General features: G+C 39.4%; 1 protein-coding gene across 1 annotated transcript; it reads left to right on the top strand.

Annotated features, from left to right (window-relative positions):
- The first annotated feature begins 1235 nt into the window (after positions 1–1235).
- LOC101172099 (rho GTPase-activating protein 42) lies at positions 1236–23099 on the top strand. The gene is made up of 24 exons (XM_023962521.1): positions 1236–1543; positions 7425–7520; positions 7607–7668; positions 13684–13755; positions 14499–14600; positions 14692–14802; positions 15130–15234; positions 15815–15944; positions 16015–16115; positions 16466–16575; positions 16730–16808; positions 16945–16984; positions 17077–17139; positions 17214–17288; positions 17369–17453; positions 17537–17595; positions 18011–18116; positions 18559–18718; positions 19834–19984; positions 20098–20733; positions 20806–20938; positions 21586–21657; positions 21738–21817; positions 22655–23099. Exons 1-24 carry the CDS (start codon positions 1390–1392, stop codon positions 22741–22743), a joined length of 2871 nt encoding a protein of 956 aa, XP_023818289.1. The 5' UTR covers positions 1236–1389; the 3' UTR covers positions 22744–23099.
- Positions 23100–23299: the final 200 nt, after the last annotated feature.

Here is a 23299-nt window from a genome sequence, read left to right as displayed (position 1 = left end):
AGTAACTGAAACAATTAACCTAAACTTTTTGTTTGTATCAAATGTTATTTCAAATGAGAATAATTATTGGTAACAAATGGGAAACTATCTGAATTCTCAAAATTAGTTTTTCTCAAGTTTTATAATAAAATACCCATTGTTATATTTAAAATTTCATATTTAGATTCTTCCAATCTTTGTCAAAAGCAAACATGCACAGGCTTAACCTGTTTTTTTTTCCTGCAATCCTGTATTAAAGCAAAGAAAAGATTTTTTTAATTTACAACTCATTCCAACCGTTGATTGTTACTGTTGAGGTCTGCTGACTCATGCTTCCGTCATGAGCAACTCTGTTACCCTAAATGTGAATCAAGTGACAACACACCTCCTCAATTAAAAAACAGGAAACCCAGGCCACAACTCAACAGGAAATATCTTTTAAAATGAGCTAATAGTTGTGTTTGGATTTATCTGCCAACATGAATTGAAGAAAAATCCAAAAATAGAACATGTTTTGGAACATAATTTGTGCAAAGAACTGAGGGTGCCAAAACTACGGTAGATCTCTAAAGAATAGTTGATGTGAATTAGACAATTGACCCCTCTGTGTTTACCTGTTTTTTCTTTGCTTTTAAGAGAAAATTCTTGGGGTGTGCTTTTCTTGAAAGAGAGCACAGGCTATGGATTTATGATAGATCTGGGGGAAAAACGGTGAAAGAACAAAACAAATACATCCGCAAGTTTTGTATTGATCTGTAAAATCCTATAAAACATAAACAGTGATCATAACAAAGTGGCTGCTCTTCTATAATAATAATAATAATAATGATAATAGTAATAATAATAATAAGTGTTATTACTATTATTTAAAATAAGTGAACGTTTTTATTTATTGTTTTCATAGTAGTTATTACATGGTTGTAAATCAGTAAACGTCCTTGATTTCAGTAAAAAGAAATTCAGCAGACGCCAGCAGGAGTCTCTCGTTCCCATAGTAACAGCCCTTTAGCAGAGCCGTAGGAAGCCGGAGTTATCAACACATCTCGGTTTTTCGTCTGTTTCCACGAGTCTAAAGCCACACTAAATTGTTTTCGCTTGCTTTTGAGTCTTTTTTCCGAAACGGGTTTTTTTTTCCCTTACAGAGGTCTGGCAGTGTTCGGACCGGGTGTCGTAAAGTTCGTCAGCAGAATGTCGTAGAGAGTCTTGGCTCAACCCCGTCTCCCAAGGTCTCTGGCAGCTCCGGGTCCGGAAGCTTTGTGAGGAAAAGAAGCATGAAAACAGGAGCCTGAGGAAACTTCCCAGCGACTTTCTCCGAGTTTCCTGACTGTCCGTTGTCTCCGGCCGGGACCGAATCGCACGTCTGGCTGCAGTTGGGTCATTATTAGCCGCGTGAAGTGAGCAGGAGTTCCGATGGGTCTGCCGACGCTGGAGTTCAGTGATTCTTTCCTGGACAGTCCAGAGTTCAGAGATCGGCTGCAGTGCCATGAAGTGGAGCTGGAGCGCACCAACAGATTTATCAAAGAGCTCATCAAAGACGGGAACTCGCTCATTTCTGCGCTCAGAGGTAAGAGAACCGAATCGGACTCGATGAGGTCCGAGTTCGTCCAAAAAAGAAGGCGGAGAACATCTAAGCCGAGATTCCTGACCTGAGGCAAAGACGGCCTTCAGAACTATGAATGAGATGTGCCATTACTATGTCAGCACAAACCTCGTAGCCTCAAACCATGTGATCGTTCAGACCCAAATGGGGGAAAATAATTAAAACTCAATCATGGAAAAGTTTTTAATCCTCTTACTATTTTTCCACTTTGTTACAAAAAAACAAAAAAGAAGGTAATTACTCTGTGTGCTAAACTGTCGGTTGTGTCTGGTCTTGTTTCAGACCACAGACTACAGTCAGTCAAGCCAGTAGTGCCTTGCTCAGTAACACTTTATTCTGAAAAGTCCTGAATAAAAAAAATTAAACCGTCCTCTTCCAGAGCCCCGCCCCTGGCCACGCCCACAGCACAGTGCGCTAATAAAGCTTTCGTTATCTGGATTTTTACATCATTTTGGTAAATATAATATCCATATTTTTGATGATGGAGGACATATATAAAGAAAATTAAGCTTAAAATTTCCAATCTTAGTGGTTTTTTAAATTCAAATTGTAGTGAATCAGGACCAGAGTTTGAAAAGCAGCATATTTGTTGTATGTAGAAAATACAAACGGAAGGCCAAAAGCTTCCTGCTCCAAGCTCCTAGCAACGTCAAGGAGACGGGAAGGAGGGTTGCTTTGCGGTAACATCTCTGAGGTGAATTTCCAATGAACTCCTGCCGCTCTGCAGAAACTATGTCCTAGAAAACCACACAGGTTTTTATTTTATTTTTTATTTTGGCTAAAATCAGCACAATCATAAGTAAAAGACCACTGGGAATGCTTTTACAATAAATCAAAAGATGATCGAAGTGGGACTTCAAAGTGTTTTTTTGGGTTCCAGCATTACGACAATTAAGTTGCAATCATGGACAAAACTGCATAATGTTGTACAAAAACACATTGTCGAATCTGATTTAATAGATTTTAGCACTGGAAAAACATCATCCAAGAATGGTTAGAATGAGCCATTTTACACTGTGCTAGTATTTTAACACAATTAAGCTAATGCCACACTTTCACATTCTTCTTCTTTCTCTTTCGGCTTTTCCCATCAGGGGTCGCCACAGCGAATCATCCTTTTCCACCTCACTCTATCATGAACATCTTCTACCCTAACGTTAGCCAACTTCATGTCCTCTGTTAAGACATCCATGTATCTCCTCTTTGGCCGTCCTCTTGCCCTCCTGCCAGGCAGCTCCATCTCCAACATCCTTCTACCAATATATCCACTATCCCTCCTCTGAACATGTCCAAACCATCTCAGTCTGGCTTCTCTGACTTTGTCGCTGACACAGGCAACATGAGCCGTCCCTCTGATGTACTCGTTCCTTATCCTGTCTAACCTGGTCACTCCTAAGGAGAACCTCAACATCTTCATCTCTGCTACCTCCATCTCAGCCTCTTGTCTCTGTCTCACTGCTACCGTCTCTAACCCATAGAGCAGAGCTGGTCTCACCACTGTCTTGTACACCTTTCCTTTGAGTCTTGCTGGCACTTTTCTGTCACACAACACTCCTGACACTTTCCTCCAACCGCTCCAACCTGCCTGCACTCGCCTCTTCACCTCTTTTCCACAATCCCCATCACACTGAACTGTTGACCCCAAGTACTTAAAATCCTGCACCTTCTTCACCTCAGTCCCCTGTAACCTAACGCTTCTACCTTGATCCCTCTCGTTCAGACACATGTATTCTGTCTTACTACGACTGACCTTCATACCTCTTCTTTCCAGAGCAAACCTCCACCTCTCTAGCTGTTCCTCCACCTGCTCTCTACTCTCACTGCAAATTACAATGTCATCCGCAAACATCATTGTCCAGGGAGATTCCTGTCTTACCTCGTCTGTCAGCCTGTCCATCAGCATAGCAAACAACATTATTGTTTGTCAATTTTAAACCAGGAAAGTCAGATGAACTCTGGGTAGGACACTATCATTTTTGGCTTGGTTTATTTTCAAAAGAAATGAGTGAACACAGTATTTTAAAAAGTAAAAAAAAAAAACTGCATCTTTGGGGGTATTTTTCACTCAGAAATAAGTAACCAGGAAGAAGAAAAACAAAACATGAGCTAGTCCCACCGGTTCTCTGGCTATCACATACAAATATTTGTCTTTTTTTTTTTTGATAATTTTTTCTTTCAAAATTAGGATTGCATTCAGACTGTAAGTGAACCACATCAGGATTCACTTGCATACAAACTAGAAGCTTTCATTTTTATGTCAACTAGTGTTTGATTGTTCCATCTGCAGTGACGTTCTAGCGAGCTTTCACTACCAGCCAAATAGAACAGACCTTAGGTATCCTCTTATTGCTTTAATTGTGCTTATAAAGCCAGATCTTAAGTTTAGTACTGCTAACAATGAGGAAGGTCCTAAGCAGGTTTTCAAAAATCTGCAAAAGCAGCAGTTTCTCTTGTACATTCCTGTTTATGATTTAATAACTTTAAGAGAAAAGTGATTCGTGAAATTTCAGAGAAAGAATTGCTGTTGCATTCACATCTAGAACCAGTCACAAAAACCGTTTCAGTAAGAAATAGAATTTGTTAAAAACTGCTGTCTGTCAAATTACGTGTTCCAATAGATTTCCACTGTAGTAAGACAATGCTGTACCTAAAGAAATGCAGACAACCTAAAAGGCTAGACACCTTTGTAAATCAAAAACAAGTTATTAGATTATCCCTGAAGATTTATCAAAAATGATTTTTACATTACTGAAAACCGCATTTGGTGAAAACAATCTAGCAGTAATGTAATATCTTACAAATGCAGTCAAGCATGGTGGTGGAAGGATGAACATTTGGGCCTTTTTGCAGCCACATCATTTGGTGACTTTACAATCACCAAATCAACTGTGAACTCTGTTTGTCAGGAGGCAAGCATAAAGCCGTCCCGATGGATTGCTAAAGCTTTGCTGATGTTGAGCTATGTAACAACTGGACAGCCATATGAATCACAGCAGCAGCATGATGACTGCACAATAAACCAGCTAAAGAATGAGCCGAAACTCACCCACAAGAGCTGATAAGGAAACAGGAAACAGTTCAAGTTAATGCTGTCAAAGGTGAGATTTTGTGACATGAGGTCACTCAGTAAGGCCGGCTCATTTAAAAAAAAAAATTTTTTTGTAAGCAAGTATTTTTTGACAAATGCATTTTTTATTGCTTTTTTAATACACTGACCAAAAATATAAACGCAACACTTTTGTTATTGCTCTCATTTTTTGTGGTATGAACTCAAAGATGTGAAACATTTTCCACATACACAAAATAACCAGTTCCAGGCCAGTCTAAGGCACACCTGTGCAATAATCATGCTGTCTAATCAGCATCTTGATATGGCACACCTGTGAGGTGGGATGGATTGTCTTGGCAAAGGAGAAGTGCTCACTATCACAGATTTAAACAGATTTGTGAACAATATTTCAGAGAACTGGTTATTGTGTGTATGTGGAAAATGTTTCACATCTTTGAGTTCATACCATAAAAAAAGGGAGCAATAACAAAAGTGTTGCGTTTATATTTTTGGTCAGTGTACTTACAACCAGGATTTAATGGGGCTGCACAACTATTTTCTCTTGACTGTAAATACATTTATACTTTAGATTAATTCTTGTGAAGGACTTTTGAATGCATGGTTGCACTATTAGTTTCTGCGCAGTCCAGCCAATTTGTCATCAGCTCTTTTGTTGCACAGTAAACATTTCTAATCATAATAATAACAGTGATAACTCTATTATTCCTTTAAACCGGATAAAAGTTCAACTTTTTTCCAGCAAGAAAGTTAAAAAAAAGATCAGTGCTTTGCTGTATGTCATATACAATTTCTTTAAATTATTAGATAGATAAGAGATACTTTACTTGTCAGTTTCACATGAACAACAACATTTTAAAGTGCTCTTAGGTAAGTGCATTAAAGATTAAAAAAGCAATAACTTTGCAGCTAACTAATAAATAAGTTCATCATTTGGTCATTCATTTACACACAATCTATAAAAAGTGCATCATATAGTCATTCAAAAACTAGATCTGAAATTAGATATTTGTTACTACTTTATTGAAAAGTTGAAAATGAGTATTATTCTTCTATGTTATGAATTGGACTGTGATTACCCAGCTACCACTGCAAACATTTGCTGTCGATTTTTTTAACTTTTTTATTAGCAGCTGAAACAAAGTTAAGTCCAGGAGTTTATCAGCTGATGTGAGTGATTGAAAAAAAATCCCTTGTGTGGGGCTATTTGATACTTCTCCATACATTTTGCTGTTCTTTCGAATCAGAAACAGATCCAAACTATGTTTGAAAAGAGACCAGAAGCAGTTATCTGCATTGAACTGTAGACAAGAGGACTGTGGCCTTCTGGTTTTTCTTTTATTGCCACTTTGCTGTGTGACAGTGAACACAACTCACTGTGTTGTGCTGTCAACTCTAAAATTAGGAGCAGCATGCCCTTTCATTCAAAATTAAAAAAATTCTGGAGATGATTTAGATCCACACCTCTCTTTACAGCTGTAGAAGAGATTATCACACCAGACATTTGGTTTCTTTGAGTGCTTTGCTTCATTTGGTAAGTGTGAACTCCGGCGGGGATCAAACACACACTGGTTTTTCAAAAGGCAAACATTCCCAGTGGAATTGAACCCTGGTGTGGTTCGCTTACAGTGTAACTTCATTTAGAGCAGGGGTCTGCAACCTTTAATATCAAAAGAGCCATTTAGGCCTGTTTCTTACTGATCAAAACCTACAGGAGCCACACAGTCTTATTTCACCCTTTCAAAAATTTGTCCCGTTGTTACTTTTGAAAAAAATATAAATTATATTTCCTTTTTGGCACGAATAAAAACAGAAATGTACAGAGAAAAGGCTTTTCTTTTTTTACTTTTTATTGAGGTTTGTAGCACTTTCTACCTTCATCAATGGCCCAGAGCGCTTTACAGTCACAGTCCAATTCACCCATTTACACGCATATTCATATACTGAATGTCTGCCGGTGTCCACTGCTGAACACCGGCACAAACTTTCCACCAGACGCCAATCTTCCATAACATAAAAAGAGTACTCCAGAGAAGATCAAACTTTTTACTAAAGCTTTGGCAGCATTTGAAATCAGTGCAAAGTAGTAGAGGAATGCTAGAGCACATGACGACTTGGTGTAATGTCAGCAGTGTTGTAAAAACTGTAACAGTTTATTTCACTGTTCTAGGAGAACCTCAGCCATAAAAGTTTAAGCCAAACTAAGCCATTTTTAAAAGTTAGGGCTACTATTATTTTATTTTTCTTTAGTGAAAGAGCCACATGTGGCTTCAGAGCCTCAGGTTGCAGACTCTTGATTTGAAGAATGGAAAAGTCTGCAAAACTCATCCTTTTTTTTCCTTGATGCAATGAGGAGTCGAAGGAACTTATTAATAATCAATAGCTAAACAGTATAGCCAGACATTTGAAAATGTATTCATTTTATATTCTTCCTCTTCTTTGGTATAGAGGGTATGTCAAACTTCCAGCTCTGTAACATTTCCTGGGACTTTGGTCCTTTCTGTATGAGACTAAACCAAACAAATTAAAAAAATGTGAACATTTCCCTTTATATCAATCAAGTTTGTTGGAATTTCCCTAAAGAGAAAGTCCCCCTGATGCTACATACATCAGGTGATCCAGAAAGGGTTTCCTCACAAACACTTCCTGGCAGTAACATTGCTTCAGTCTTTGACACTTTCCGTTCTTGGCTTTTAAAGAAGCTATTACGTTTATGAAAATGGGAATGGACTTTTATCTGCTTTTTACAGCTGAAAGAAATTCTTCCTGTTTTCGCAGGCCTCTCTCTGGCAGTGCAACGCTTCTCCCAGTCTCTGCAGGAGTTTCAGTTTGAGTGCACTGGAGATGCGGAAACGGATGATGAGATTAACATAGGTGAGACGAGGCAGCAGGATAATGTCCTGGACTTTCAAGTGAAGCACAAGCTCAAATATCAAAGTGATTGTGTGATCTCCCTGCAGCTCAGTCCCTGAAGGAGTTCTCGCAGCTCCTAAACACCATGGAGGAGGAGCGAAAGCGGCTGGTAAGATAATGAGTGTTTATGTGAAGTTAAATGCAGAATTTTATCAAGGTACTGTAGGTATTACTTTTTTTGGTGTCTCATAAGGTATAGGAGGGAGGGGACTGTTGATGGCTTCTTTTCTAAAGCTGCTGATGCAGCAGTTAGCAACAAAAGAGTCTTTATGCTCCAGCCAGCCATAACATTACGATTCCTTTCCTGGTAGGTAGTAGGAGCTCAAACTGCTCGCACCACTGAAAAATTTTGATAGGTTCTAGCCTTACGCCTACAACAGCTTCTAAGGTTTCTGTGGGTCATGGAGCAGAACCTCTGAAGGATTAGGAGGCCGGGAGCTCCTTGGGTTTGGTGTGGAGTCCCTGTGCGTTGGGTGTGCTCTCCCCAAATGCCACCAGATATCTGGTAACACTGATGATGGGTGAACACTGTAAAACAAGCAAAATCCTCTAAAAAGGCTGGGATGTTGGTTTTTCAGCCTCTTCTGTTGTAATAACAGCATGTTTTCACTTACCTGGAGGAGGTTTTACTGTGGTTTTGGCCGGCAGCAGTCCTGGTCTGCTAGGACTATATTGGTTCCGTCAATTTTCGTTCTTACAGTGCGTTTGAGAGAAAAAAAAATCCCAGCTACATACTCAAAAACTCACTAAAATGTGCACATACTTTGTACCCAGTGAAACGACCCCAACGACCCCAACCCCAAATAAATAATAAAGTCTCTGTGGGCAAATTTGTCAAAAAGATGAATGGGAAAGCTATGGGCACACCAGGCAAGAACGCCCTTAATGCAGGTTTTTAAACTCAACTGATGCCCATCCAGGCACATGCCACAATTTTTCATTTCTCCTTCATGATTAATTTTCAAACCATTGGGCTTCCATAAATTAAGAGGGGCGTGTAATTATCCATACATCACTACCTAATGTGAGTCCCTGATTGGTCAAAGTTTGACATGGTTTAACTTTCAACACGCATTCAATGGTGTGTAAAGCCCAAAAATGGTTGTAGAAACTTGAAACTAGAGCTAGACTTCCTCATTAAAAACACTTGTTCCCGGGCAGAGCTACTTGTGAACGTGAGCGTACATTGTATTACTTCTGTATTAGTAGCGTTTTGAATGCGGAAGTCAAAATGCACGTTTATGGGTGTTTCGTAGATTTTATTGGAAGTTGCCGCTATAAATAAAATGAAATTATCATGGGATGGGTAAAACACCTAAGGCTTGGCAGCCGTTTTTTGGCAAAATGTGAAATTCGGCAATTTTCACAATTTTGCACAACATGGGAAACAAAAACTTTTGTTCCTGCAATCTCTTCAAAATTTAGCACATAAGCAGCATAGTTTTATTGACCTTTGACCTCAGGAAGAGGCAGCTATCTTGAAAATATCATAAAAATTACCTTTAGTACCTTATTCAAGCGATCTATTGCCTCATAACCCCTCAAGCATTATTTGGAGGCTTCTTGGTAAGAAATGTTGGTTTTAAACTTTTTCAATATTGAACAGCATTTGTGTGTTGAGCTCACTTAAGTTGCATTTCCCCGTTGCTTGCATATTTTCTTTACCAGAATATGGAGAAACTTAAATACATGAATCGTTGGCTCAAGTTGAATGAAACAATGTGACATAGATTATAAACATTTTAGGAATGTGGTCCTGATTAACAAAAAACCTCTGTTGCCAAGGGAATCCAAAAATGTACTTTTGCTGATTCTGCTAATAGTCTTATTGACATGTTCATCACCCCTTGGTGACCAAAAATAAAATTGTTTGCCATGGGGTGTCAGCTGAAAAAAGTGGATTTTTTAAAAAGAATTTGTCTTGTGGAGCTCTGACCAGGGTGGCAGAGGCAGAGGAGGGTGAGGGGCGTGTAGTAGCTTCTCTGCCGGTGGGGGCAGGTCAAAGGGCGGGTCTGCTGCAGGCGACACAGACAGCATGTCTGTGTACTGTTACATTTTTATTTTCCACCCTTTTGTTAGTGCATTCTTTTTCATGCATAAACATTTTGGAGGGAAATGCACTCTAAAACTGTAGCGGCCTCTAGACAGGAATATTATTTTTACATTTTTCTGTATAGAAAAATATGAACTTTTAAAGACTTTTAGTTGCGACTAGGCTGCCCTGTATCATTCTCAGCCCGGAATTTTTTAAAAGCCAAACTGTTCTGATGAATGTCTGTACCAGAAATGAATGTCTGTACCAGAAACTTTCTATAACCACTGAAACTTTAGAGTAAAACTTTACCAAACTCAGAGAACAATAAGTAGCTGGAACTGTGTTAACTAGAATAAAAATAGTAAAAAAAAGAATTATGAAGATGTGAAAGAGCGAGAGATCACAGAGAAGTGGAGCCCCTCCCACCATCTTTACACCTCTGATCTCAACCTGTGGTTTTTGAAGGACACTCTTCCGCTCGCTTTCCAGATATTTCTGGCCGGATTTCTGCTAAAACACTGGCTGGAAAAGGAAACAAGACTGTTGTCTCCAGAACTTGACTCCCACGTTGCAAACTATCTCAGTGGCCTAGTGGACGAGTGTCTGTCCTGACATTGGGAGCTTGGAGGTTTGATACTAAGTTCTCTAAAAAGTGGAGCCTACATTAAGATGGTCCCAAACGTTTTTAACTCACAATGATCCTTCACTATTTCATGACTTTGCCCTTGTTCATTTTGGTGCAGCATTTACCGTCCTCCTCACTTGACACAATCTTTCTTCCTCTTCTTGTTTCTTGACCTAATTTTCCTCAATGTGATTTAGAAGTTTGCAGTTCAGTGTGAGCTTTGTGCCAGCGGAGCACATTGGGGTATTTTGGGAAATGTCTCCAGCTCTGAGACCCTCCATCAAGCCAGTGGCCTTTGTGTGAGAGTGACGGCAGTTTGGCAAAGTACGTGGAGCCAAACCTTTGTGCATTTGCAGAGGGCTAACACTACCTGATGTATGGTCCCTTGTTTCAGAGTGTTTGCCTTTGTGGCTGTGTACATGGTCTGGTTGTAGGAGGAACCATGTGGAACCTATTCAGACAATCCCCCAGTGACTGGCCTCAGACTCTGCTGGCTGGGAAAGTCCATAAAAGGTTTCTGTGTGTGTTTGTCTGCTGTCCGTCTTTCTGTGCGTGTTTGGATTGTATGCTTTTCCGCTGACTGTGACACAACGGCCCTGCTGGACTCTTAATACCATCAGTAATAAATGAGGAGGGCTGCTCCAGCACACAGGTTCCGCTAAAATATCTACCTGTTCTAGCTTAAAGGGCTGTTTATCAATTGTGACCCAGTTTGTATTCTGGTCACTGGGGACAAAACTAAGAAATTAATTGATTATTTCAGTTATTTTTTCTAACCTATTAGATTAAACAACTAGAAGCTGAATGCAAATGTGGATATTGAGAATTGTGCAACCATGTAGAACTAAAATTTAGGAAAAAGATGAACAAATCAAGTTCTTTCCGCTCAAACTTGTGGGAAAAATGTCAGATTGTACATATTTATTTACCTAAACTGTAGTTCAGCTTTGTGCAACGTTTGTCTAAACTTACAAAAAAGAATAAATACTTTTTCATGTGTTTTGGTCTAATTTCATTCTGGCTCCACTGTTTCTGTTCAACTTCATAAATTGAAACGATTTCCAATAAAGACGTGTTTCAAGTTAGACTTCTGTCTGTTCTGCACCTTTGAAAAAAAGTCACTGCAGTTTTCGGGGATGTATCTTTATTCAGCTGCTTCATAGAAAAATAATCTACATTTTTGAACATTGTTCAAAGCTTAAATATATTTGATCAAACTGGACCCAAATCTGGGATTGTTTTTTCATTTTCAGTCATAACTACAAGTTACAAAATGAGTACAAGGTGGGCTTTGTTTCACTTCCATGTCTGACACCTTGATGTTTTTGTTACATGGACAAATGAAAACTGATAATCTTCATTGTTCCAGTTGAGCTTTATCATGGAGCAGTTGTTATATTATCCCTGTACGACCAAACCCAGACGCTTAACTCCATGCTACTAAGCTCAAGTCCTTATCCATGTTAAAAATCCAGAATCAAACTCACCTGTTTAAATCCCCTTTCTCACTTTGATTTTTTGTCTATTCTTTTGTTGGCTGATTTTATTTTACCTTATTCTGCTTTAATGTATATGTGTTCTTATTTTTACTGCTATGTATAGTGTCTTTAAGTGTCAAAAACGGCGCTTGAAAGAAAATGGAGTATTATCATTATTAAGATGAAAAAATAGAAATGAAATGTTTGTATAAAGGTGCATTACTGCATTTGTTGTAGAGGTATGGACAGCAATCTTGTGTTCTCCTTATTAGGCATCAGTTATGATCTTATTCTTATTTTCCATTTTTTATTGAATCATTTTTTTTTTCAGACAAAGAAGTGATTGTGGATCGTCAATTTTTGTTTCCCTTTAAAATCCCACTCTGATCATCTTTTGATCTATTTTTAAAGTGTTCCTAGTGGCCTTTTAATTATAATTTCTGCCTTTTTTTGCAACAATCAAAAAACCTGTATCATTTTCTAGAACATTGTTTCTCCAGAGTGGCTGTAGTTCATTAGAAGTTTGCCTCTGACATGTGGGTAGGAATGTTGGCGCAGAGCAAGCCGGATCCTGCTTCCAGACACCCGCTTCCGCTAGCTTACAGCCCCTCTAAGCACCAACCTAACATTCCCAGTGCAACAGAGCAATTTTGGAGCTATACGGCCGTAAAGGTTTGAGCCAAATGTCAGATCAGACGAGGAAGACGAAGGTGTGTGTGATCTATTTGTCTACAAGTGGATGCATCAGAATGGAGCGGAGCAGGGAGTTTGTGGTCTGAACAGCGGATTTTCTCTTTACATTCTCTTTTCCAAACTTAATTTTTTCGTCTGCTCCTGATTCCCAATGATTATAGTAAAGAAATACTCATAAATGCAATTTTAGCTTATTTTTATTGTCCTTTATTATTAGAACAATTCCACAAAAGCATGTTAAAAAACGCCAAGAACTCTTTTTTCATCTGAGTGGGTCTTTAAGCATTTAGAATCGGGTTCTGTTTGCTGTTTATAATGTTGAATGTGTTGATTCACTTGATCCAAAAGTTTGTTTTTAGAGACATTCTGTTTTTTTCCTTATTCTTTGATGTCTTTTTAGGTCTCCATCTGGATTTTACATGTCCGGTTTATGGATTTTAAATCCAGTCAACATCTTTTGCTTCGTTCTTTATTGAATTATTGACTGAAAAGGTTTCAAAATCCTCCCAGTTGCCTCATCCATGTTTTCTGTCATACAGCAGTCAGCAGCAGCTGCTCATTGAATGCAGCAAACTCTCTCTTTCTTTGACCGTATGCGTTTGCGACTTTTTAGCTTCATGCAGGACTTGTTAGAGAAACTTCTCGGATAATATAGTCAATTTTTTTACTTATCCCAAACTAAAATAAAAAATATGGTTTTAATGAAAAAATATTGTTTTAGAAGGTTTGGTAAAGCATACTTTCCAAGAAACATATGTCAATTAAAAATCTTATTTTTGTTTACTCTTTTATTACATTTTTATCTGTCTTTTTATGTATTTCATAGCTTTTTTCTTTTTTTATATGTAAAGCACTTTGGCATCAGGATGGCTTTGAAAAGTGCAGTATAAATAAAGTGTCATTCATTCAAGATTCAAGAGACAAAATAATTAATGTCTACTGTTTTTAAAAGCTATTTTTCACAAAGAAAAGCACTTAGATGGACATCCTTTAGGTGCACTGGGTGCATAGTTGTTCCCAGAAAAACGGGAATTTTTCTACAACTTGGCAAAGTTGTCACTGTTTTAACACCATAAAGTTTTGATCAACTGAGTGTTTGTGTGTTTTAGGAAATAATTAACCAAAAACAGCATTTATTTAACTGTTTTTTTGCGAGAATCATTTTGAACTTGTCACTGAAGCTGCAGCCCTTTTGTGTTGGCCACTGTGATGTTCTCGTATTTCGCCGCTGGTTTTTACATTTGCTGATGCACAACACAGAAGTCTTTTTTTTTCCTCCTCCTGCTGTTTCAGATCCAGAATGCTGACAATCTTTTGATCTCACCGCTGGAGAGGTTTCGTAAGGAACAAATCGGAGCTGTTAAGGTAAATCTGCAGAGTACTTCCAGATTTTGAACAGTAGAAAAGGTTGCACACACATTTAGCGCTCAGGTCTTTGCATCAGAAAACCTCATTTGTTGGGATAAATTATGAATCCCAGAGTCAGTTTCAAGGTCGTGGGAACGGACGCTGGGAGAGAGGAGCCAAGCTCAGAGAGGCTGCTCTGCAAAGAAGGAGAACGTGGCTTTCAGATGCATGTCTCCAACTCCATAGTTTACTTTATCTACTTTTATTTATCCAGAATAAGGATGCAGGTAGTAGTCATGTGGTTTACATGACTAGAAACAAGTTCATCTTACTTTTAATAAAGTCTAAGGGAAGTCTCTTTTTTTTCTTAGAGTTTCTTCAGACTGAGGAATGTAGCAGAGTTGTGTGAAAGAACATCCTGATGCTGTTTATCCAAAATCAGCTGGAGACACATGTTGCACTTGCCATGCCAGATAAATGTTCCAAACTTTTTTGGCAGAGCCTCTTCATTAGTAGTGTTAACAGCTCTTCTGGTTTTTATTGGAGCCTTTTATTTCCCGATAGGCCGGCTGGAGTAGGACAAACACAAAAATGAACGCATTTACTTGTATTTTTTTGTGATTGCTTGTTGCATTTTTAAGACAATTTGTCTCGGCTGCCTAAAAAAACAAAACAAACGTTTAATTAAGCAAAACCTTATTACTGAAGCAAAATTCTCTTTTATTTTGTTAAATTCTGAAGTGTTTATATGCCTTTCTTAGGAAGGAAAGAAGCAGTTTGACAAGGAGACGGAAAGGTATTACTCTGTCCTGGAGAAGCATCTCAACTTGTCCTCTAGAAAGAAAGAGTCTCAGCTGCAGGAGGTACAGGAACCACTCTGATGCTCCCAGAGCCACAGTGGGATCAGGGATCGCAATGACTGCTTGTGCGTGTTTGCTGTTCTTTCTCCTACAGGCTGATGCTCAAATCAAGAAGGACAGGCAGGGGTTTTATGATGCATCGCTGCAGTATGTGTTCAAGATCCAAGAGGTTCAGGAGAGAAAGAAGTTTGAGTTTGTGGAGCCGGTGAGTTGCCGCTAGTTTGTTACAGAATACTCATCAGAAAAATACAAATGTATTGTTTTAGAATCAGAAACAGGCATAAAATTAAACTGGAGCGCAGTAGCGACAAAGTTTGTGCCTGTAAACATGTTGACACTCCGCTTCAGTGATGGATATCGGTGCAGCTTGCTTCCTGCTGCTGCAGCCAGCTTCCTGTGAGGACATTCCCCTCGCTGATGAAACTCTTTGTTGTTGAGGTCGCGTCTAGAAACCAGAGAAGCTGGGAGTCCAGGGCTCTGATTGATTGAGTGAATGACTGATGGCTGTTTTTCTTTTTCTCCTGTTCCTCAGTTATTAGCCTTCCTTCAAGGCCTGTTCACCTTCTACCATGAAGGCTATGAGCTGGCTCACGAGTTTGAACCCTACAAGCAACACCTTCAGTTTAACCTGCAAAATGTAAGCTTTCAAATCTGCTCATGATTATTGCTCTCAAAGCTGCTAAGCAATCAAAAGTCAAAATGACAATCAAGCCAAGGTTTTGAACCATCAACGAACTGATTGGCAAATGGTTCTCTAACCCTCTGAACGTCACCTCCCCAGGAATTGTGCATTTTGTTAAACCGGTTTACCTGAAATTGAAAGGTGAGAAGTTGATATTTGAGAATCCAACTGTTGCTGAAATCTTAGGAATAATGAGCAGCAAGTGGACAATGGAGGATATGATATGAGAGCTGAAGGAGAACATGCTGCACCAAAATGATGAAGGATTTGAGCAAACAAGCCAAAAAAGGGCAAAACCAGGTCTAGTGAAGGTCTTTCATCAACGTAGCTTCCACTTAAGCTGATTTCTTTACCCATTTTATGCTTTTGTGTCATTCTGTGAGTTTCCTTACTGATATATTACCATGACAACCTTAATTTGTTTAAATTAGTTTCTCTGGAATCTCCAGCTCTTTTTTTGGGGCATCAATTTAAAAAAAAAAGAAACCTAATCTGTTTATTTAGTTGAGCCAATAATGACCAATGTGTTCTAAAGGCTCGGAACAACTTTGAAAGTACCCGCGTTGAGGTTGAGAGGCTGATGAAGAGGATCCGGTCGGCTGAAGAGGACTTCAAACCCCCCAGCTCCTTTACCATGGAGGGGCATCTGTACATCCAGGAGAAACGTGAGACTCTCTGATGTCTCCAACTCTCATGCGTCAAAGAAGGCTTCATTCAAGACTTGTGTTTATTTAGGAGCATTGGGCAGTGTGTGGACCAGGTACTACTGCACCTATGAGAGGAGCTCCAAGATGTTCACTATGAGCGGCACAGAGGCCAGAGCAGCCAGCAGACAGGTGGGTCTGTCACTCTGCTAGGCCTCTATACCAAAGAGTGACATTTTCCATAACATAAACGGTTTAGAAGTTGAAGATAAGAAGACAATTAAGGAAGAAACTACTTTAAATAACTTTTTTAATGAATGTTTTACTTTATAAAGCTTTAAGAATACTAACAAGAGATGCAGAATTGCTTTTTAGCCCACTAGTTTTAAGGTTTAATCATTTTAATGCTATTTTACACAAATTAAAACAAACAAACAAAAAAAAACTTTTTAATAGTACTGTTTCTTCCCTGCAGTAACTAAAATACAAAAATGTCTTTGCTTCATGATGACGATGTAACTCGAGGTGATGTTTGACCACAGAACGGTGTGGTGGGCGGAGCCCCAGAGGTGTTCCGGCTACGCTCCTGTGTCCGAAGAAAGACGGATTCCATTGATAAGCGCTTCTGCTTTGACATCGAGGTGATAGAGAGGTAAAAGGATGACCCAAAGGCCTAATCCTGATGCACCTTGACACGAAGACCGCCTTTAATTTCATCATGCTCCATGAACGATGACAATGTCTGTTCTACTCTATACTAAAGGGTGTTGTGTATGATGTGTAATGTCGTTTGTCGTCACTTGCAGACATGGCGTTATAACACTACAGGCGCACTCAGAGGCCAACCGACGGCTTTGGATGGAGGCGATGGATGGTAAAGAACCTGTAAGAAACGATACATTATTTTAAATATTAATGCATTCAAAATGACTGCTGGATTATTTCAAAATAAAAGCAGCAAAATCATCTGTGATTTTTTTTTTTTTTACCAAATAATTTTGTGTTTTTACCTTCTGTTCAGATTTACACTCTTCCCTCACTGCTCAGTAAAAAAGAGGAAAGTAAGTATTAGGTTTGGTCAAGATTCTGTTTGTTATTGTATGAATATCGTAAAACAAGATTGTGGTTATAAATCAGATCCCCTGCTTTACAGCATTTCTCAATGAGGCAGGCTTCACCTTTGCAAAGAAGTGCATTGAGCTGATAGAGGCACGAGGTACTCCTCAGCATCAGAAAGGCAAGTAAGATCTTTTCTTTTTTTGTATTTCAACAAAGTTAATGTGTCTACAGGTATTACTACCGTGGGCCTGTACAGGACAGGAGGAGTGAACTCCAAAGTGCAGCGGCTGATGACCAGCGTGTTTGGTTTGTTGCTCTTATTTTGAAGTGACTCATGTTCGTTCAGAGGTCCATCTCTGCTTTTCCAACCATGTGCTTCCCTGCAGCGTCCACAGCTACTTCTGAGATACAGCTGGATTCAGATGTCTGGGACAACAAGACCATAACCAGCGCCCTTAAGGATTATTTTAGGTAGAGTTTACACACTTAGATAGCAGCAACGACTCAAAGCTGCTCAGATTTAACACATGTTTTGCTTTCAAACTGATGTGCAGATGTCTGGCAGAACCCCTGCTGACCTACAGGCTGCATAAAGACTTTGTCAGGGCTGCAAGTATGATCTTCCTGCCTTTTTTTATTTTCCAAATAGAGACAGGTGTATGGTGGCCGTGAAGTACAAATCACTTAACATAAAACATATTCAAGTTAACAACAACAATTAAAAAAGGCAAAACAAATACTAAAATATTACATTTTAGAAATAAAAATAAACTTCCTGAAACCAAAATGTGAAAAAAAATCATTTAATTTAGTTTCTTTCTATTTTAATTGGGTTTTTGGAATTACATTTTGGTCTCTGGAATTTTTTTAAAGTAATTTTTTTTTTGTTTTTTTGGTTTTTAATTGTGATTTTTAATGTTTTTTTTGCATTGAGTGATTTTTTTTTATGTGATATGCACTTCAGGGCAACCGTACAGATTTTTGTCCAAACCGGCACACCTCATCGCTGTTTTTTTCTGTTTTGACAGAATTCGAAGACCAGAGTTACAGAGTCAGAGCCATTCATGCTCTTGTGCACAAACTGCCAGAAAAAAACAAAGCCATGTTGGACTTGTTGACCAACCACCTCCTCAAGTGTGTAGATGTTTCCTTCAGTCCTCTTCTACCGCTTTTAAAACTTACCGTCATGAGCACAAGATAGTTTCTTTTAGTTTTTTTATGTGTGAAATCATTAAAGGATTTCAATCAATATTTTTCAAAGAAAAATTCAAACAACAAATATTTATTGAAGAAAAACAAGGTGGAAAAAGCATCAAATACTGTTTTTTTCCTATTTGATGTTATCACTCCTGCACCCAGTAGATTGTGACTCATGCTCCTTCAGTCATGTATCTTAATTGAGGTTTGTAGAAAGTTATTGTTTTCTCACTCTGTATTTACAATATCGTTGGTATTAAAAATAGATAAAAAGAGCTAAAATAAGAGTTTTTGGTCGTGACGGTGGTTGTGACTGTGGTTGTGACGCTTTCCCTCCATGCACGGATGCTCATTGTGTCTCATGTGTTCCTGTGTGTAGAGTGTCCTCTCATAGTGACCAAAACCAGATGACTGTGTCCAACCTGGGAATGATCTTTGGGCCCACACTGATGAGGTCACAGGAGGAAACGGTGGCCGCCATGATGAACATCAAGTTTCAGAATATCGTGGTGGAGATAATCATTGAGAACCACAAAAAGGTGCAGTACTGAGCGCGCTCACGAGCACAAGAGTGCAAAAGTGGATGTGAATGGTTATGGAGTGTTTTTTTCCAGAGGTGGTCCTGGGCAAAACACTGGACCAGATCCCCTCCAAGCCCTGTCCCCAAGAACACAAAGCCTGTATAAAAAAAATCACAACATAATATATTAGTTATTTTCCATTATTAACTATATCAGTAAAGTTAGCAAGTTAGCTTGGATGTTTAGGGGGCAGCAGTGACTCAGGCGGTAGAGTGGGTCGTCCAATGATCAAAAGGTCGGCGGCTCAATCCCCACTCCCCCCAGCCAGCACCCGCCCCCAGCACGGGGCGTAAATGGGCATGAATGTCCCAGTGATGGTCAGAGGCGCAAACTGGCAGCCACACCTCTGTCAGCCTGCCCCAGGGCAGCTGAGGCTACATTAGTAGTTAGCATCACCAAGTATGCATGAGGAGTGAATGGATAATGGCACAGTGCAGGTAAATCTAATCCATTAATACTATTTACTGATATAATTAATAAAGGAAAATAACTTATATATTATGTTGTGATTTCTTTTGGCAACAATCCTTCATCACCACAAACAAAAAAAAAGTTATTTATTATACTTTATTATATACTTTTATTATGTAATTTTAATACATTATGAATACATTATTCTAATACATATTTTATATAACTACTTGTTGATTTTGTTTGATAAAATTGTTCAATTGAATTATTGACTAACTATAATAAAATATTTATTCATGCTATTGAATTTTAGTGATGGATGAGTCTAACCCTTCTCTTTCCCTCTACTTGCTTATCCTCTCAGAGTGAGACTACCCATTTATATCCTCTGCAGTTGCAAGTTGGTTTCCCCCGAACCCCATCACAGAGAGACCGCAAAATATTGTCATTAGAACAGCAAGTTGACATGATAATAGGGGGGCATATTTCAGCATATTTTATTTCATTTGGGTCAAGAAAGTCAACCATTTTAAAAAATCTGGTGATAGTGGGGTTTTGTTTGTTTTTTTTTTTGTTTTTTTTTGGAGAGGCGCTGCTTGTGCGTCTCCTGGATGACCACCCACATTGCCGCGTTAAAACCGCATTTTTTTTTTTCCCGTCAGATCTTCGGCGAGGCCCCGGACCTCTCGGTACCTGTGCCTTCAGCTCCTTCATCACGCTCAACTCCTCGTAGGAGCAAAGCCATTTGTCTGTCTTCTGGAAGAAGAAAGGCCCGTCTGTATTCTCCTGCTCTGTGCCTGGCAGACAACGACAGTGAGTTCTGAGTCCTGCCTCATCTCATCTGTCACAGAAGCTAATGATAAAGATTTGCTTCTGTTACACAAACACCTTTATGATTTGACTGAAGCATTTCTTTTATACCTCAGGTGACACTTTCAGTAGCAGTCCTGGTGCAACCCCCATGGGGAGCCTGGAGTCCCTGTCCTCTCACTCCTCTGAAAAGAACGGGTTGTCTCAAACATCGTCCCCGTCTTCCCCCGCGGCTGAGCCTGACCCTCCAGACCCAGTGTCTCCACCTGCAGCCCCGTCTGATCAGACACAGCGGTCGGACGGCGCCCCCTCTGCCCATCCCCAGTCTACCACTTCCTGGTCTGCAGCTCCGCTGGCTCCCGTGGAGCAAACATCTTCTGTGTCCTCTTCCACATCCTCGTTACTCTCCGCAGTGGAAAAGTCTTTCAACAGAAACTCAACCGCTTCCTTGTATTCCCTAAAGGAGTCAAAATCTCTTTCCAGAGGAGCTGGGTCCAGCCCCCCGGCCCAGCGCTCATCTTCTGCTGGGGTTGAAGGACCTGCTAAGAGAACCGCCTCTGTCTCGTCCATGAGCAATCATTCCACTAGTAAAAGAGACACTTCCAAAGAAACCAGAGGGGAGGACTCCACCTCTCCTCAGCTGCACACTTCTGAGTACAGGACTGCTTCCTCCTCTTCATCTTCATCCTCTTCATTGTTTCCCTACCCGCTGTCCGAGTCTTCTTCTCTCACATCCCTGCACATCTCCGAGGGTGTGTGCACCTTTTTCTTTGACTGAATGAAACCACGTCGGGGCTTTTTCTGATTGTTTGTGTTTGTCTCAGATTACAAAAGCTGTCATGGATCAGTACAGAGTCTCGCATCCCTGGATTCAGTCCACAAACCTTCACGCATGTGCTGCGGCTCTGATCTGAAGCGCTCCACCACCACCAACACATTCCAGAAGCCCAGGTCTCTGTGAGTATCTCGTAATGTATGAAAGGCGCTCGTCACCTCACTTGATGCTATCTCCATCAAGATCTGAGAAAAAAAAGAAGCCAGAGATTGTCCTCTTATGCATTCTTCTTATCTGCAGAATACTTTCTTATCTAGGGTAGATTCTATGTAAACTGCTTCTTTTCTGTGTTATTTCTTATCTGTCAGAGATTTTCTTTCTTCTTCTTTTTTCCTGCTGTAAAATCTAATGTTTAATGCTCAAACTTTTGCACCTGCAGCAGTTTTTTTTATCTTACCTGTAGATTTTTCTCTGACCTGCAGAAGATTTGGAAGTCGTTTTACTCTCTCACCTGCTACTGATTCTCTCGTGTGGGAATCTGAGGGCGATGGCACAAAATGTGTTTTTCTTTCAGTGAGGTGAAGAGCCATGTAGTGTATCACACATATATGCTAGGAGCACCCTGCTTTATTGTGTAAATTATGAACTCTTATGTAAAAAAGCTCTTCTTATTTATACAAATAAACAAAATAGATACTTTATTTTGCAAATTTATGGTACATTTTTATATAGATTAACTCTTCGGTTTAACATGTTTTCTTGTTTGCTATAACTTTTATTAGTTTTCTCTATTATTCCTCTGTCATAGATGAGCATTTGTTTGTTGCAGACTGTCCGTCAACCAGCCGCAGCGTGACAGCTCCGTGTTCCTGTCAGCTTTGGACATATGTCCCTCTGGAAGGTATGCTGATCTTCATCATGCATAAAGCCATTGCTTTTCTAAGCGTTTTCCATCAGTCTGCCTTCTGTGATTCCTTATAGGGATGCTAAAGCTCTTTATTCCTGCAAGGCAGAGCACAGTCATGAGCTGAGTTTTCCACAGGGGGCGCTGTTCTCAAACGGTAAGATTCATTTTCCTGCCCTCTGAGCTTCAGTCCTGTTCACACCTGCAAACCTCCAGCAAAACCCCTGTTTCCATATACAGAGATGATTTAAAGTGCTTTACAAAAAGCTTAAAACGCCACTAAAGTCAGTCAAAACTTTAAAATAGGAAAAGGTTCTCAAAGAAACCAGAAAGCATTTAATTGTAGATGAGGTTTGTGCTCCATCTGTGTGTAACACAGACACTGAAAGGAAATTCATAGTAATTGGTTCTGACCTGAGGGCCTTCCAGCTTACTACATCCTGCAGATCTCAGAGGCTTTTTGTAGCATAAGAATACCTAACATGTATTTGTATTTTTGTCAACTATTAGACTCAACAACGGCCCACAGACCATGCACAGTAATTATCATTGTTATTCATTTTTTAGGTGTATTTCTAGTGCTATCTATTATCTGAATACTGTTTTTAATAGAGAAAGTAATTTCCACTTTGAGGGTTCAATAAAGTTTTATTTTACTCTATTCTATTCACTCTGTGACTTATAAACTGGATAAAATCCACCTACCTATGTAACTAAGATCACAAATATCAGGTTTAGTTTCGTTTCTTGAGCGCATTCATTATTTTTTAAACTCCTATTTTGGTAAAAAAAAAAAGAAGAAAAAGAAAAGTTTAGTGGGCTCATTAACTGAAAAACATTGTTTGCATGAATGAAGTTGCTATAGTCTGATCTGTTCACATTGCATTTCTAAACATACAGAATCCATCTACCTGGATGTTTTTTTTAAAGACACTGAAATAATAATTTGATAAGTGTGTGTTGTTCTGCTGACGGGATCCTTTTGTGTTTGCAGTGTGTCCATCTGTGGAACCAGGTTGGCTGCAGGCCACCTATAAGGGCAGAACGGGCCTTGTGCCTGAAAACTACATCATCTACATCTGACAGGACTGATGCTGTCATCAGCACCAAAATCCAGCTTTGGACCAAGATCAGACATCAAAGACCTTTTTACCTGAACCTTAGACTACTGTGAGGAAAGAATACTAATCTGTGTACTGTTAGTAGCTGTGTCAGGTGCAGTAAATGTTAATACTGGAGTCCATAGTGCTCTTTTATGTTAAACCCTATTGCCTTCTGCAGCCTTTACAAATCAGTCGCATGCAGTAAATATGTCTCAAAGGTACAACCTTTCAGTTTTAATAATTTATATGAATTTTATTAGTGTTCACATGTCTGCACTGGGACTGAATGAACTGGAGTCTTCTGCTGTCCAATAAAAAACTAATTTAGACAAACGATGTAGCGTCAAATTGTCTTTTTCAAGGCCTTTACTGAAATACTGACCACAACATGTCAGGTGGTTGGAGCCAAACAGTTTTATGAATAAGTCTTTAGTAAAATAGGCGAAAAAGAGACATGGAGACGTTCTGACCCTGCAGCCACTTGAGACTAAGTAAAGACCCACACCGATGAAAATCCTGTTTTTGGTGTATTGTTC

This window comes from Oryzias latipes, chromosome 14 (genome assembly GCF_002234675.1).
Source record: "Oryzias latipes chromosome 14, ASM223467v1".
Classification (NCBI taxonomy): domain Eukaryota; kingdom Metazoa; phylum Chordata; class Actinopteri; order Beloniformes; family Adrianichthyidae; genus Oryzias; species Oryzias latipes.
The sequence above is the reverse complement of the archived record's forward strand: the minus strand, read 5'-3'. Positions and strand labels throughout refer to the sequence as shown.